At 40.8% G+C, this 12,942-nt stretch overlaps 1 protein-coding gene and 1 pseudogene across 1 annotated transcript in view; both read right to left on the bottom strand.

Moving 5' to 3' along the window:
- CDC73 (cell division cycle 73) overlaps nt 1-10,016 on the bottom strand; it is a 93,134-nt gene extending 83,118 nt beyond the window's left edge. The window contains exons 1-5 of the mRNA XM_070474534.1: nt 9,849-10,016; nt 7,200-7,305; nt 3,626-3,695; nt 1,596-1,658; nt 1,464-1,516 (exon numbers count right to left, since the gene is read on the bottom strand). Of these exons, the coding sequence (XP_070330635.1) occupies nt 1,464-1,516; nt 1,596-1,658; nt 3,626-3,695; nt 7,200-7,305; nt 9,849-9,979 (423 nt within the window). The 5' untranslated portion in view covers nt 9,980-10,016. The remainder of the gene's footprint in view (nt 1-1,463; nt 1,517-1,595; nt 1,659-3,625; nt 3,696-7,199; nt 7,306-9,848) is intronic.
- Nucleotides 10,017-12,326: 2,310 nt separating this feature from the next.
- On the bottom strand, nt 12,327-12,654 carry LOC110150417 (guanine nucleotide-binding protein G(I)/G(S)/G(O) subunit gamma-5 pseudogene; annotated as a pseudogene).
- Nucleotides 12,655-12,942: the final 288 nt, after the last annotated feature.

Here is a 12,942-nt window from a genome sequence, read left to right as displayed (position 1 = left end):
AATTAAACCATGAATTTCAGTTTTCCCCAATAAATCATATCTTTAAATTCACTTATTTTGTACACAATGTGTTACAACCTCCTTTCACACACAAACAGTTGTGGAAAATTTCAGTTTTGCTACCACAAAATCTGTACCCAGCAGAGGGGAACACCCAGGAGCCAGACTTCCCGGGCTCTAATCCCGGTTATGTGTGCCCCAGCAAGTCACTGCTCTCTGAGCCTGTGAGCTCACAGATGACATGTGTGGTCCTGCCAACTTCAGGAGGTGATGGTGAGGATTACAGGAGTTAATGATGTACATGAAGTACACAGAGTATCACCCGGCGCAGAACAACAATGAGCTAATTATCTTTATCATTATCTGAAAAAACAAGTCTCAGAGTACACTGAAGCAAAATTACATAATCTTGGCATCATATTTTGTCAGTGATTCTACTGTATATATTTACCAACCAACCTTGCCCCTAAGAGTTACTTTCCTCATCCTTCTCTAACTGTGGATGCTTTGCTGTTCATGAAGCAGGCAAAGGTACAACTATTTGATTGTTACACAAGTGTCAAATGAAAAGACTTACAGTTTCTAGTAATGTTAACCCTACCAGTGATTACAAGTGTTATTCCTATACTGATCATTTATTTACAGCCAATTTAATCATTTCTCAGATTTTAAGCAAACCTCTAATGCATGATCTTCCATTTTCAGAGTGTTTATATGTAACTGATCTGATGCTTCTTACAAACTTAAATAAACAGTACTATAATTATACAATTTAAATTCCTAACATTTTAAAACTTCATAAAGTTTTAAGACAACTGAGCTAGTCAATGAATTCTCTTTTCCACATTTACTGCATTTCTTACAGGGTTCTATTCAACATGAACTGTCCTTGTTTACCAACAGTAATATTCCACTTGCTGGCTATAAAATACTACCAAATCATCTAACCTGATAAGTCAACATTGGAAAAAGTAACTGTTCACAGCTCTTCAGAGGGGAGCAAACTCCCACACCACCTTATTCCAAGGGAAACTGAACCACAACACAAGGCCCATCGCCCGTTTTATGAAGTTTTTTGGAGTACAGCCTCGCCACGTCATTCACGCACTGCTCTGCCTACAGGGCAGAGGGGAGGGGCTGGATGAAGACAAGGCCCCAAAAGCCTGAAGGAGGACCTATCTGGCCCTTTATAGAAAAAGGCTCTGACTACCATCTAGTCCAACACTTTCATCAATAAGGATATAAAGGCAAAGAAAATAATTTGTCCAACATGCCGCCTGTATGTGAGAGATCTTATAGAATGTAAGAGCTCAAGCTACTTATTAATCAACTGTCAATATAACCACTTTTCAAGAAAAAAAGCTCTTAGGACTACGATGAGCAAAGAATTCTTACTACTACACAATTCCAATCTCCCATTAAAAAAAAAAAAAAGAATCACTTTAAAAATAAAGTTCTATTACCTCAATTCGTGGTTTTTTTGCTTCTGCCAAAACTTCATCTGCAGCTCGTTTGACTGTAAGAAAAAAAGAAATTAATGTACAGTTTGGGGATAGGTGTTTGAAAGTTCAGTATAAACATGAAACAAGACATACCTTGAGTAGATCTCTGCAGACCTATTTCTAGAGGGGCACTTCTGTCTATACTGGCCGATGTTGCTGAAGATTTAAAAAGATACGTGAGAGGATAAATATTTGAATATGTAGATTAGATATTAATGCAAGGGAAATACTCAAGATCTGTTACATTTCTTACTTAATATAGGATTATGTCTCTTAAAAAACTGTTTTAAAGCAAGTTTGCAAAACCATTTTATTATAAAAGATTGACCTGTAATAGAAAGTACGTTAAGAGGTCAAACTATTTTTGACCATTTAAGTTACAATCTGACCGAAATCAGCTACAAAGAACATACTCCCACATAATACAATGTAGGTATGTAAAAATGTAAGAAAACATAAATAAAAATATAAATGTATGTATTAATTCACGAGGGATCAACATTAGAGCACACCTCTGAATCAGGAGGCGAGTAGTAAGTCATGTGACAATGTGAAACAAAGTGTAACACAGAGGGAATGGCAAGTGCATAGGATCTAAAGTCAGAAAAGCTACAAGAACCAGGAAAACTGAGAGCCAAAGAGGTCACAGAGATGAGCAGAAACATGACTGTGCAGGTCAGGGAAGGAGGATGAGCTGTATTCCAAGTGTGATGGGAAGGTGCAGGACCGCCTTGAGCAGGTGAGTGACACGATCAAGTTCAGATGCTCTTCAAAAACAGGTCCCTCTAAGTGGTGATCAGAGACTACACGAACAGCAAGGACCTTCAAGAGGGCTGTGCAATGGTCGAAGGAAGAAGGTGGATCAGGGTGGTCATCCGATGCTAAGAACCTGTCATGCTTTCAAAGATAAAGAAAGGACTTGGCTGGTGGAGCTGGTGTAAAGGATGTGAGCTGTGACAGTATAGGAATCAAAGATTTCTCTAGGGTTTGCAGCCTAAGCCACTACATGAATGGGGGACCATTTGCTGAGATGGGAACACTGGGAGACCAGACCTGCTCTTTCATTGTCTGTGAGGAGAAGGGAAAGAGGGAGTCGGCACTCTATTTAAGATATGTTACATTTCAGACGCCTGTTCAATACCCAAGAGAAGATGCTGACAGTCAATTTATAAATGTGAAGCTCAGTAACACGACAATGTTGGAGATAAGGAATCAAGAAAAAAAAAAAAGTGAGGTGGACAATGAGTAGAAAGAGAACCTCAAGAGTCTGCTGCCCCAAATGGCAAGTCAAGAAAAGCTTTCCAAAGGTGAGTAAGCAGTCAACAGTATCAAATGCTACGAGGTCAGGTTAGCTGTGAAAAGCAGACACCAAAGGATCGACCAATCATGCATCAGCATTGACCTTATAAGAGTGATTTGAGTGAGACAGTGAGGAAGAAAGTTAGACTAAGGTAGACTCAAGAGAGAATCAGAGGTAAAGAGGAAGCAGTGATACCACGCAACTCTTGCAAAGAATTTTGTAACAAAAAGGAGAAGAAAACTGGAGCAGCAGAGAACAGGAAGCACGTGTGTGCCAAGTCTACTCAGTTGTGCTCCACTTTTTGCAACCCCATGGACTCCTCTGTCCATGGGATTCTCCAGGCAAGAATACTGGAGTGGGTTTCCATTTCCTCCTCAGGGGATCTTTCCTACCCAGAGATAGAACCTGCATCTTATGTCTCCTGAATTGGCAGGCAGGTTCTTTACCACTAGCACCACCTGGGAAGCCCAGCAAATAGGAAGGAGGGAGTTTAAAAAAAGCTTTTAATGAGAGATATTACTGTGTACATCCTAAAGGGAATGATTCAGAAGAGAACTGACGACGCAAGAGAGAAGCAAAATTTACAAAGGAAAAGTCTCTGAGAGAGCAAAAGGCGATGGACTCCATATGCAGGGAAGGGCTAGCTGGTCCTAGGAGTAAAGTACATACATGGTAACAAGAAAGAGAAAGCAGCGCGTGGACAGAGTTGCAGGTAGGGGAAGTTTATAATGAGCATTCACAATCTCTCCCCACTGATTCTTATTTCACAGGGAGTGGAAACCAATGCCTGTTTAAGAGTGAGAGCAACTTAAAAACTACTCACATGCTTCACCATTGAGATATCCGAGTAGATCTTTTCGGTCAGGTCTTCTAACCACTGGAATATTTTCAGTCTAAAGCCAAAATTTTTAAATAGATATCAAATCAATAACAATTATAAGAAACTTTAGTAAAGTTAAACAACATTTAACACCTGAATTTTATTCCAACTTATCTTGGCAACATATATTAGAATCATATTTCTAGAAAATAACCAGACAGAACAAATCTAATAAAATCTTGAAAATGTTTAAGCATATTAATGTTTCGTAACTTTCTTCTCAAAATTCCAGTAACATATACAAAAGATAACCATTAGAAATGAAACAATAACCCTAACCCTCTTCAAAATACCTATTATATTCTTATTTTTTCCCTTGGATTATTCTAAGCATTTATTAATTCTACTCATGATGTTTTGGATTTAGTCCCATAGACTGCTCATTTTATTTAAGGTTTCCAAAGTGCCTTTGTTTCTCACACCCTAACCACACCTCCTCAAAATATGATACCTGAACTCTTTCAAATAAACTAAATTAGCCACTAAAACTAAATTTTCGTAATTAACAGTAAGTACATGTCCCAAGAATATACACTGGGGAAAAGACAGGCTTTTCAATAAATGGTGCTTGGAAAACTGGACTGCTATAGGAACAAGAATCAAACTGGGCCACCTTCTTATAACATATACAAAAACAAACTCAAAATGGATTAAATACAACAATAAAACTCCAGGAGAAAATACAGGCAGTGTGTTCTTTGACATGAATCTTAGCAGTATTTTTCTGGATCTGCCTCCTCAGGTAAGGGCAACAAAATAAAAAAATAAACAAATGGACTACATCAAATTAAAAAGCTTTTGCACCATGAAGGAAACCATCAACAAAATGAAAAGGCAACCTCCTGAATGGCAGAAGATATTTGCAAACAATATATTCAATAAGGGATTAGCCTCCAAAACAGAATAACTCACACAACTCAACATCAAAAAACAATCAATCCAATTATGAAGTCATGGGAATGTAATGCATAACATAAGGAATATAGCAAATAATACTGTAAACATGTTGTATGATGACAGACAGTTACCAGCTAGACTCACTGTGGTGATCAAGTCACAATGTATATAAATGTAGAGTCACTATGTTGTACACCTGAAACTACTACTGCATGCTGACTATACTTCAATAAAGAAATGACTAAAAACAGGTATGTGTTGTTTAGGCATGGGAAAAAATTTAGGAGACTATACAGTAAAATGTTAATGACAGCTGTTTACTTTCTACATTACATCTCTTTTCTTACCCTTGAGTGTGTGTAAATTTTGTAAGCAGGAGAAAAAGAGTAAAAAATTAAATCTGGAAAATGTGTCTATTGTGCTAAATGAGTAGTTTTCCTTTATTCTCTGTTAGCAATTTGTAAAGAGGTAAGCAAAACAAATAAAACTATATACTTCAGGCACCAAGTCGTCCTTGGACGATAAACTCAGTGAATTCTGTCATTACCACAGTTTTCCCCACAGTCTGTGGGGAATGTAACGTAAACAAACAATGGCAGGGTACAGGGAAAAGCTGGTTGCAGGATTACAGTTATAAACGCTCTGTTACTCTATATAGGCAACAGTGAATAAGCACCCTTAATGTTTTGGCTAATTACCTTATACTGAATACTGACCACATTTTAGTGCACCAAATATTCTGCACATACAACTTGATGATACGAGATAAACGATATTTAATCACTTGAAATTAATTTGTTTTTTAAAAGTTAGGTTAAATTTTAATTTCTGCTTATGAGTATAAACAAGTAAGAGCGCACAGGTTTTGGGCTTGTTTTTAAAAACTAGTCTACATGGACTACCATTAATAGTTAAAAGATTTGAATTTTTTTTAAATTACTATATCTAAGTTTGAAAATACACTTGATCACTTAGTCACTAATGAATTATTATGTTATCACCAACAGAAAATACGGGCTATGAGTCAGGAAAAGTTGTTTCAGAAAGTCTGCTCAAAAGAGCAAGCAACAAAGGAGTTAAAAATTTTGTAGAACCCTACTTTCCAAATTTTACCCTTTCAATCTAGCAAATATTCAAGAGAAATGATAGTTAAACCTTATGTGACCAAAGGTCCTAAGGACCACAGTAACAATTAGGGCATCAGTTATGTGCTATAGTCATTCCCCAGAAATATAATGTAAACCTAACTAAGAGTCTGAACTATCTTTATTACCTCAAAATGAATGGACCTATTCAACAAAACATTCTAATCAGTGCCTGATTTCATTTTTAAAGATCTTAGTTAACATAGCTTTATAGAGCAAGATGCTTGTATTTTATACCACAATTTCCCAAGTCACAAATAATTTCACCCCACATATTGCATTTTTCAGTACACACTTGACACTAAATATATATTTCTTGTTCAGAGAAGCAGTGTTCAAGCACTGAGGGAGAAAGCAGGCACATTTCAAGCATCTGAAAACAAATAAATTTATCAATAATGAATAAAGTTTGTTGATTAAAAATTCATTTTAAAAAGCCGTCTACTGGGACTTCCCAGTCCAGTGGTAGGGACTCTAATCCCTGAAAAAAGGAAAAAAAGGGGGTAGGGGGGGAAGCTGTCTACTAACTTGACTCTTTTTGATGCCAAAAAATCCTTTTTTCTTTGAGATTGAACTAGAGCTCCAAAATCACTGCAGATGGTGACTACAGTCATGAAATTAAAAGACGCTTGCTCCTTGCAAGAAAAGCTATGACCAACCTAGACAGCATATTAAAAAGCAGAGATATTACTTTGCCAACAAAGATCCGTCTACTCAAAGCTATGGTTTTGCCAGTAGTCACGTATGGATGTAAGAGCTGGACTATAAAGAAAGCTGTGTTCCAAAGAATTGATGCTTTTGAACTGTGGTGTTGGAGAAGACTCTTGAGAGTCCCTTGGACTGCAAGGAAATCCAACCAGTCCATCCTAAAGGAGATCAGTCCTGAATATTCATTGGAAGGACTGATGCTGAAGCTGAAACTCCAATACTCTTGCCACCTGATGTGAGGAACCGACTCATTGGAAAAGACCCTAATGCTGGGAAAGATTGAAGGTGGGAAGAAAAGGGGATGACAGAGGATGAGATGGTTGGATGGCCATCACCGGTATGACGGACATGAGTTTGAGTAGGCTCCGGGAGTTGGTGATGGACAGGGAGGCCTAGAGTGCTGCAGTCCATGGGATCACAAACAGTCGGACATGACTGAGCAACTGAACTGAACTGAACTGAACTGAAACTAGAGTTCTGAGTATCAGGATCTTCCCACAGGCTTACTCAATTTTTAAAACATCCCTAAAAAACAACTCTGAAATACCTACTGCTATAAACATTACCCACAACTCACAAGTTTAAAAAAAAAAAATCACAAATTTAAAAAAATCCACATAAATTAAATTGATCTATTTTTGACCCTCCAGGAGACTTTCTTACAGATAAACCTTTCATTCTTTTGATCTGAAACTCATCAGGGAAGTTATCACCAAATAGGATCAACTATCAAATTCAAAACAAGTCTCTAAATGAATTATACTTACAGCTGCACGTCGGACATAGACAGGATGAGATAGGTGCACATTATTTAGCAGAAATAAGATCGAATCCAATGTGTAGTACTCTCTAGGTTGGCCTTCCTTCCCAGTCCTGAAATGATTAAGACACGATTTTTACTCACAATTCTAATACAACTCCTTGGGCTTAATCATATAGTATTATCTACACACACTGCTATCCAATGAAAGATATTCTTAAGAGTATGAAATCTAATAAGTGAAAATGTCATTTGGGCAAAAGGGACACAAATGGAAACATTGACAAAAAGCAAGAGGTAAGGAAAGTACTATTCAAACTTTATTACTACAGACTTTTTAGAATTTGGTACAAATTAGCTTCTGGGCTTTGTCAATAGAGAAACCTAATCAGTTAGGAAGGATCCATAAGAGAAGCAAACTGATTAAAAGAAACACACTAGTCACTTAGGCTAAACTTGCAAGAAACTTACCATGTCTTCTAAGTAAGGTTCTGCTGAGAAAACACCCTTACCAACATTCTTTAACACTACAATTAACTTCAGAGATATGATTCTTATGACTTCTCTCAAATTAAATCAGTGATGTAAAACCAAAACTAATTCTACCTGTGATAAAACAAAGTCGTCCAGGAGTGCAAGCTGTTTCATGCAGATACATGATACTACTTGCTCAACAAATGTTAGTGTCCAATCCCACTGTCCTATTACATTCTCCCCACCTAGAAATATCAACATATTGCTTAACTTCATCTGAATATGGCCCAATATAATCAGTCCCAAACTTATTTTTCTAGCCTCTATTTCCAGTTTTTCTCTAAATCAATATACTTCAAACCACATATCACTTATCAATCACTGTACTATAAAATATATAATACATGAGTAACAAATTGTATCTCTTCATGATATATTATAAAAAACAGAATGCACTGCATTCAGTAAGGGTAAATAATAATTTCATGCATATGTTTGCATTTCCATATACACAGAGAATAACACTCAATGAAAATACATATACTGTTGTGATTCACTGCTGCGAAAGTTTGAAATCTACTGTTCTAAGCGCTCTTTTCTTACTATTGACTTCACTCAGCTATCAAAACATTTCCTTTCCAGCTCTCAGGTCTTTAAGCATGCAGTTCCCTCAGCTGGAAAGACCTAGCCCACTACTTCGCCCTCAGAATTCCTATCCATCCCTTAACATTTGTTCCTTCACTTATTCAAGAAAAACCTAGCATGTCCATAGGTCAAACACACTTCTATGAAAACTTTCCCAGCTAGAAGTGACTGCTCTCTTTAGGAACTGGAATTCGATTCTTATCAAGTTATGTGTCATCTCTTCCACTCTGACTGAGATAACCTCCTTTGAGGCACCGACCCAGGTTCTTAAAATTTTTTCCAGTTCTCAGATTGAACAGCCTTCCACTGTGAATATTCAACCATTTTTTAAAGAAAAACCAATCAGTTAAAAATTCAATCAGGCTAAACTCCTACAGAATGTGTGGGGCAGAGGACTCCTAACCTCTTCCAGCTTGGTACTCCCCAAATCAGATAGACTTTTCTTCACATAAACTGTTAATTTGTTTTTAAAATGTAAATCTGCCTGTGCAAGTTCTTTTTGAAAGGGAAAAAAACACAGAAAACTCAGAATGATTTTACCCATCTGCACAAAGCTAATTAAACCGTTTAAATCCATGATGCAAAAAAATAAATAAAAACCAAGGAACTAAACTTCCCCTAGCTTTTCATCAACTCTTCCTAAAGCCCACTGCTCCCATTCAATCAAGCAAAATAAGTATGGAAGTTTCTGTCTAGGGTTCTAGCTATCCAAAGGAAACGCCACTGAGAGAGGGCTCACTCAAAAAGCCCCTCACAATGATTAGACCTTTTTTTGCTTTTGCAATATATATGCATATATCTTCTTTTTCAGATACTTTTCCCATGGGGGTTACCCACAGACCTCCCTTCGGGTGTCTTCCTTCAGGACTGAAACTCGGGCAACCCCCACCGGGATCCACATTCTGGACACACTCTCTTCACGCACTTTTGCCCCCAATCGCACACTCCATTCGTTCCCCACTCAGAACCGCACAGTTGACTTCATTTCAGCAGGAACTTTCTCCCTGAGGGAGACCCCTGCCTTCACCTCAAACAGATTCCGACGACTCGTCCCAGGTCGCCGAAATCTCTTTCCCGTCCTAACCTGACGGAAGTGGGTTCCCTTCTCTCTGCTTGAGGGAATCGCGAAAGGAGACGGAACCGACCGGGAGCTGCAAAGGGCCAGCAGAGACCATCGCAGAACAGCCTCCGAGAGAGATTTTAAAAAACAAACAACTAAAGGACAAAAAGAGCCGCCCGAGGACCTGGCGGGGCGCTCCTTCATATGCACCTATGCACCCGGCCGGCTCTCCACACACAGGGGCAGAGACCTCCACACTGAGAGAGAAACCTCCACACGGAGCCGCGGAGGAGGGACCCCTCGGACGCCGCTCCTCCGGCTCCCTCCTCACAGACGAGCTGCAACTTCTGCTCCCGGGAAAACTTTTCCCCGGAGCACCCGTTTCCCTCCATACCCAAGGGGAGCGGGGGGGAGGGGTTCGGAGAGAGACGGGGCGCCGGGGGCGCCCAGCCCTGCCCCCGGCCACAGCAGACTCACCCCCAAACCACATAGTTGGTCTTCACATTCTTGGGCCAGGAGAACTCGCCGAAGATCACTTCGTCCCCTTTCACCACAATCTCCTTCTTCTGGATGTTGTACTGTCGCAGGACGCTGAGCACGTCCGCCATCTTCGCCCCCCTCGCCGCCGCCGGCCCCGGGCCCCGCCGCCGCCGCCGCGCCCACCGCCCCCTTCGGCTGTCGCCTCAAACCCCCCCCCTCCCCGCCCCTCTGCCTCGGCCGCCGCCGCCGCCGCCGCCGCCGCCGCCGCGAGCCAACGGCAGCCGCACTGGCAGCCGTCCGCGCCTACGACAGCAGCGGGGGAAGGAGCCACCCAGGCCGCCGAGGACCCCGCGCTAGGAGGCAAGGCCCCGCCGCGGGCTGCCCGCGGAGAACGCCTGACCGCGCGCGCCGCCGCCGCCGCCCGCCACCAGGGGGCGCCGCGCCCGCCGGGGAAACGCCCCGCCCAGACACCCACTTGGCGCGCGGGGCCGACTCCCGGCCCGCAACTCACAGGGCGCGGGGACGCCGCGCCCACGTACGACGCACGTACGGGGGAGCTTTGCCCGGCGCACGCGCGGGAGCACGTACCTCATCCTCCTCCCCACCCCCGCCCCCGACCCGCCCTCCACGCGCAGTGCGCACGCGGCAGGCGACAGGTGCGCGCGCACCTGCGCGGAGGCTCTGGGACCTCAGTCCCCAGAGCGCTCACTGGGTGCTCTTCGACGGCCCCGCAGTGTTGGCCCCTGGCCAGGGCAGTGTGGTCTCTCCTTTAACCAGGCTACAGCCTGGTGAGAGATTTGCAGAACCAAGGTTGCCGTCCCGACGGGTCGGACCTACCTAGCAAATGGCCTCTTGATAAACCCCTATAGAAGGGAAAGGTGTTTAGGGGAAGGTGTTGCTTTGGGGGTAATTTTTTATTTTGTGTTTTTAGTGGACTCACCTAGTGGAAAAGGCCAAAGATCAATGCCGGGGCACTGGTGTTTGTTAGCTGCCTTTTGACCTCAGTCAAGTTACACACTTTCTCACAGAATCAATTGGTTAATGGAGAACATGGAATTAGTATAAGAAGGTAAAAGCATCACGCAAATAAAATAATAAATATTGGATCTTCCTCCTCTCGGTTCCATAGATGGTGCCTTTTTCCATCTTGTCCCCTTCTCCTGGCCAGCCTCAAGGGGCTACAGTTTAATAGCTGTCTTCCGAGATGCTAATAGGAGAGTTAGAGAACGCAAGCTCAGTTTATTGATATAAATTCAATGTACTGTGTCATGTCTACCTTAAACATATCCCATGGGCCATTTTAAAAAAAATTTTCTCTTACTATAGAAGAAAGGGGGAAAAGTAAATTTTGTAATTGACATAACCAAATTATTTTACCTGATTTGAAAGAAAGCAATTTTCGTCATGTGCACTGCAGAGAGATCTATAGACGAATGTGGTTCACTTTTCTGTATTCACTCTTCAGCCATTTTTTTGCAGCTGAATTTGAGAAATTGTGGCTATTCTGTAAATTTTCCTGTTACAATAATATTTTCCTAAACTTCACCCCAAACACGTTAAAAAAAGAACCTTTTTATTTATCCCCAGTACTATCTACTGGATTTATACTTGTATCAGAGCATCCAGTACTACTTGACTATCTCACCACAGAGGAATTCAAGGAAGTCAGGGTTTTATGATACATTAGGAGAGTCAAGAGTCTCCTCAGAAGATACTGAACTTTATTTCCCACACAAAGGATGGCTTAGTCCATCAAGGCTGCTACAGGAGAATGACGTATACTAGGTGCCCTATAGACGGATTTATTCCTGATACTTCTGAAGTCTAGGAAGTCCAAGATGAAGGCACCGGTAGACTCAGCGTCTGGTGAGAACCTGCTTCCTGCTTCAAATACCTGAGTCTTCATATTGCATCTTTATGTGGTGGGAAGAAGAGCGGTCTCTCAGGTCTTTTTTGAGTAAAGTCCTAGTCACCCCCACAAAGGTCTCACTCTTAGTACTGTCACTCTGGAATTAGAATTTCAACTTATGAATTTGAGAAGGACACGAACACTCAGTTTTATAGCAATTACCAAAAACAGTCTCTCTTTGGAGGTAAATTAAGTTTTTTTTTAAGGGTAATGATTCTTTTTCTTTTCTATTCTATTATAGTTTATTACAAGATATTGAATATAGTTTCCTAGGCTATACAGTAAGCCCTTGTTGTTTATGTTTCATGTATAGTAGTTTGTATCTGCTAATCCCAAACTCCAAACAAACCATATTTGTTCTGTACATCTGTGAGTCTGTTTCTGTTTGCAAATAAGTCCATTCATATCATATTTTAGATTCCACATGTAAGTGATATCATACTACTTGTCTTTTTTAATACTAATTATTTTATTGTATGCTGCCATCAGTATATATAAAATAATTACCCTTGTGAAATAGAAAATTATGACTATTCAGAGAGGTAGACATTAAGGACGGAAAAAGTACAAGTTTGTATAGTATGGCACTTTACAGAGAGGCTTTTGTACAGGCTTCAAATTTAGCTTTCCTTTGAATATTCACTGGTTTACGAAAAGTGGTTTGGAAAACCTTGTCAAGATTCATCTTACTACAAAAAGGAACTGACTTTCTGGGGCCTGAAGGGATTTGTACTTGAAGATACCCCAGTCAGCAGAGGGTCATGTTGAGCATTCTGCAGACAGAACTGTCAAATCTGCAGCTGCCTGGGAGAACTTCACCCGATTGAGCTCGGCCTCCAGACGGAGCTGTTGAACCACTTTTTTCATAGCTGCGACACTGGATGAACAAGACATGGTGCACTCAAAAAGATGGCAGATTTGCAGGCTACTTGTCTTTCTTTGACTTCACTTAGTGTGATCATGTCTAGCTCCATCCATATTGCTGCAAATGACATTATTTCATTATTTTTATGGCTGAGTAGTATTCCATTGCATACTATATCTTATTTATCCATTCATTTACGTTGCTTACATGTCTTTACTATTGTAAATATTGCTGCTATGAATATTGAGGTGCATGTATCTTTTCAAATTGGAGTTTTCTCCAGATACATGTCTAGGAGTCAGATTGCTGGATCATAT

The sequence above is a fragment of the Odocoileus virginianus genome, chromosome 11 (assembly GCF_023699985.2).
Source record: "Odocoileus virginianus isolate 20LAN1187 ecotype Illinois chromosome 11, Ovbor_1.2, whole genome shotgun sequence".
NCBI classification, from domain to species: Eukaryota; Metazoa; Chordata; class Mammalia; order Artiodactyla; family Cervidae; genus Odocoileus; species Odocoileus virginianus.
Note: the sequence above shows the minus strand (reverse complement) of the source record. Positions and strands in the feature narration are given on the sequence as shown.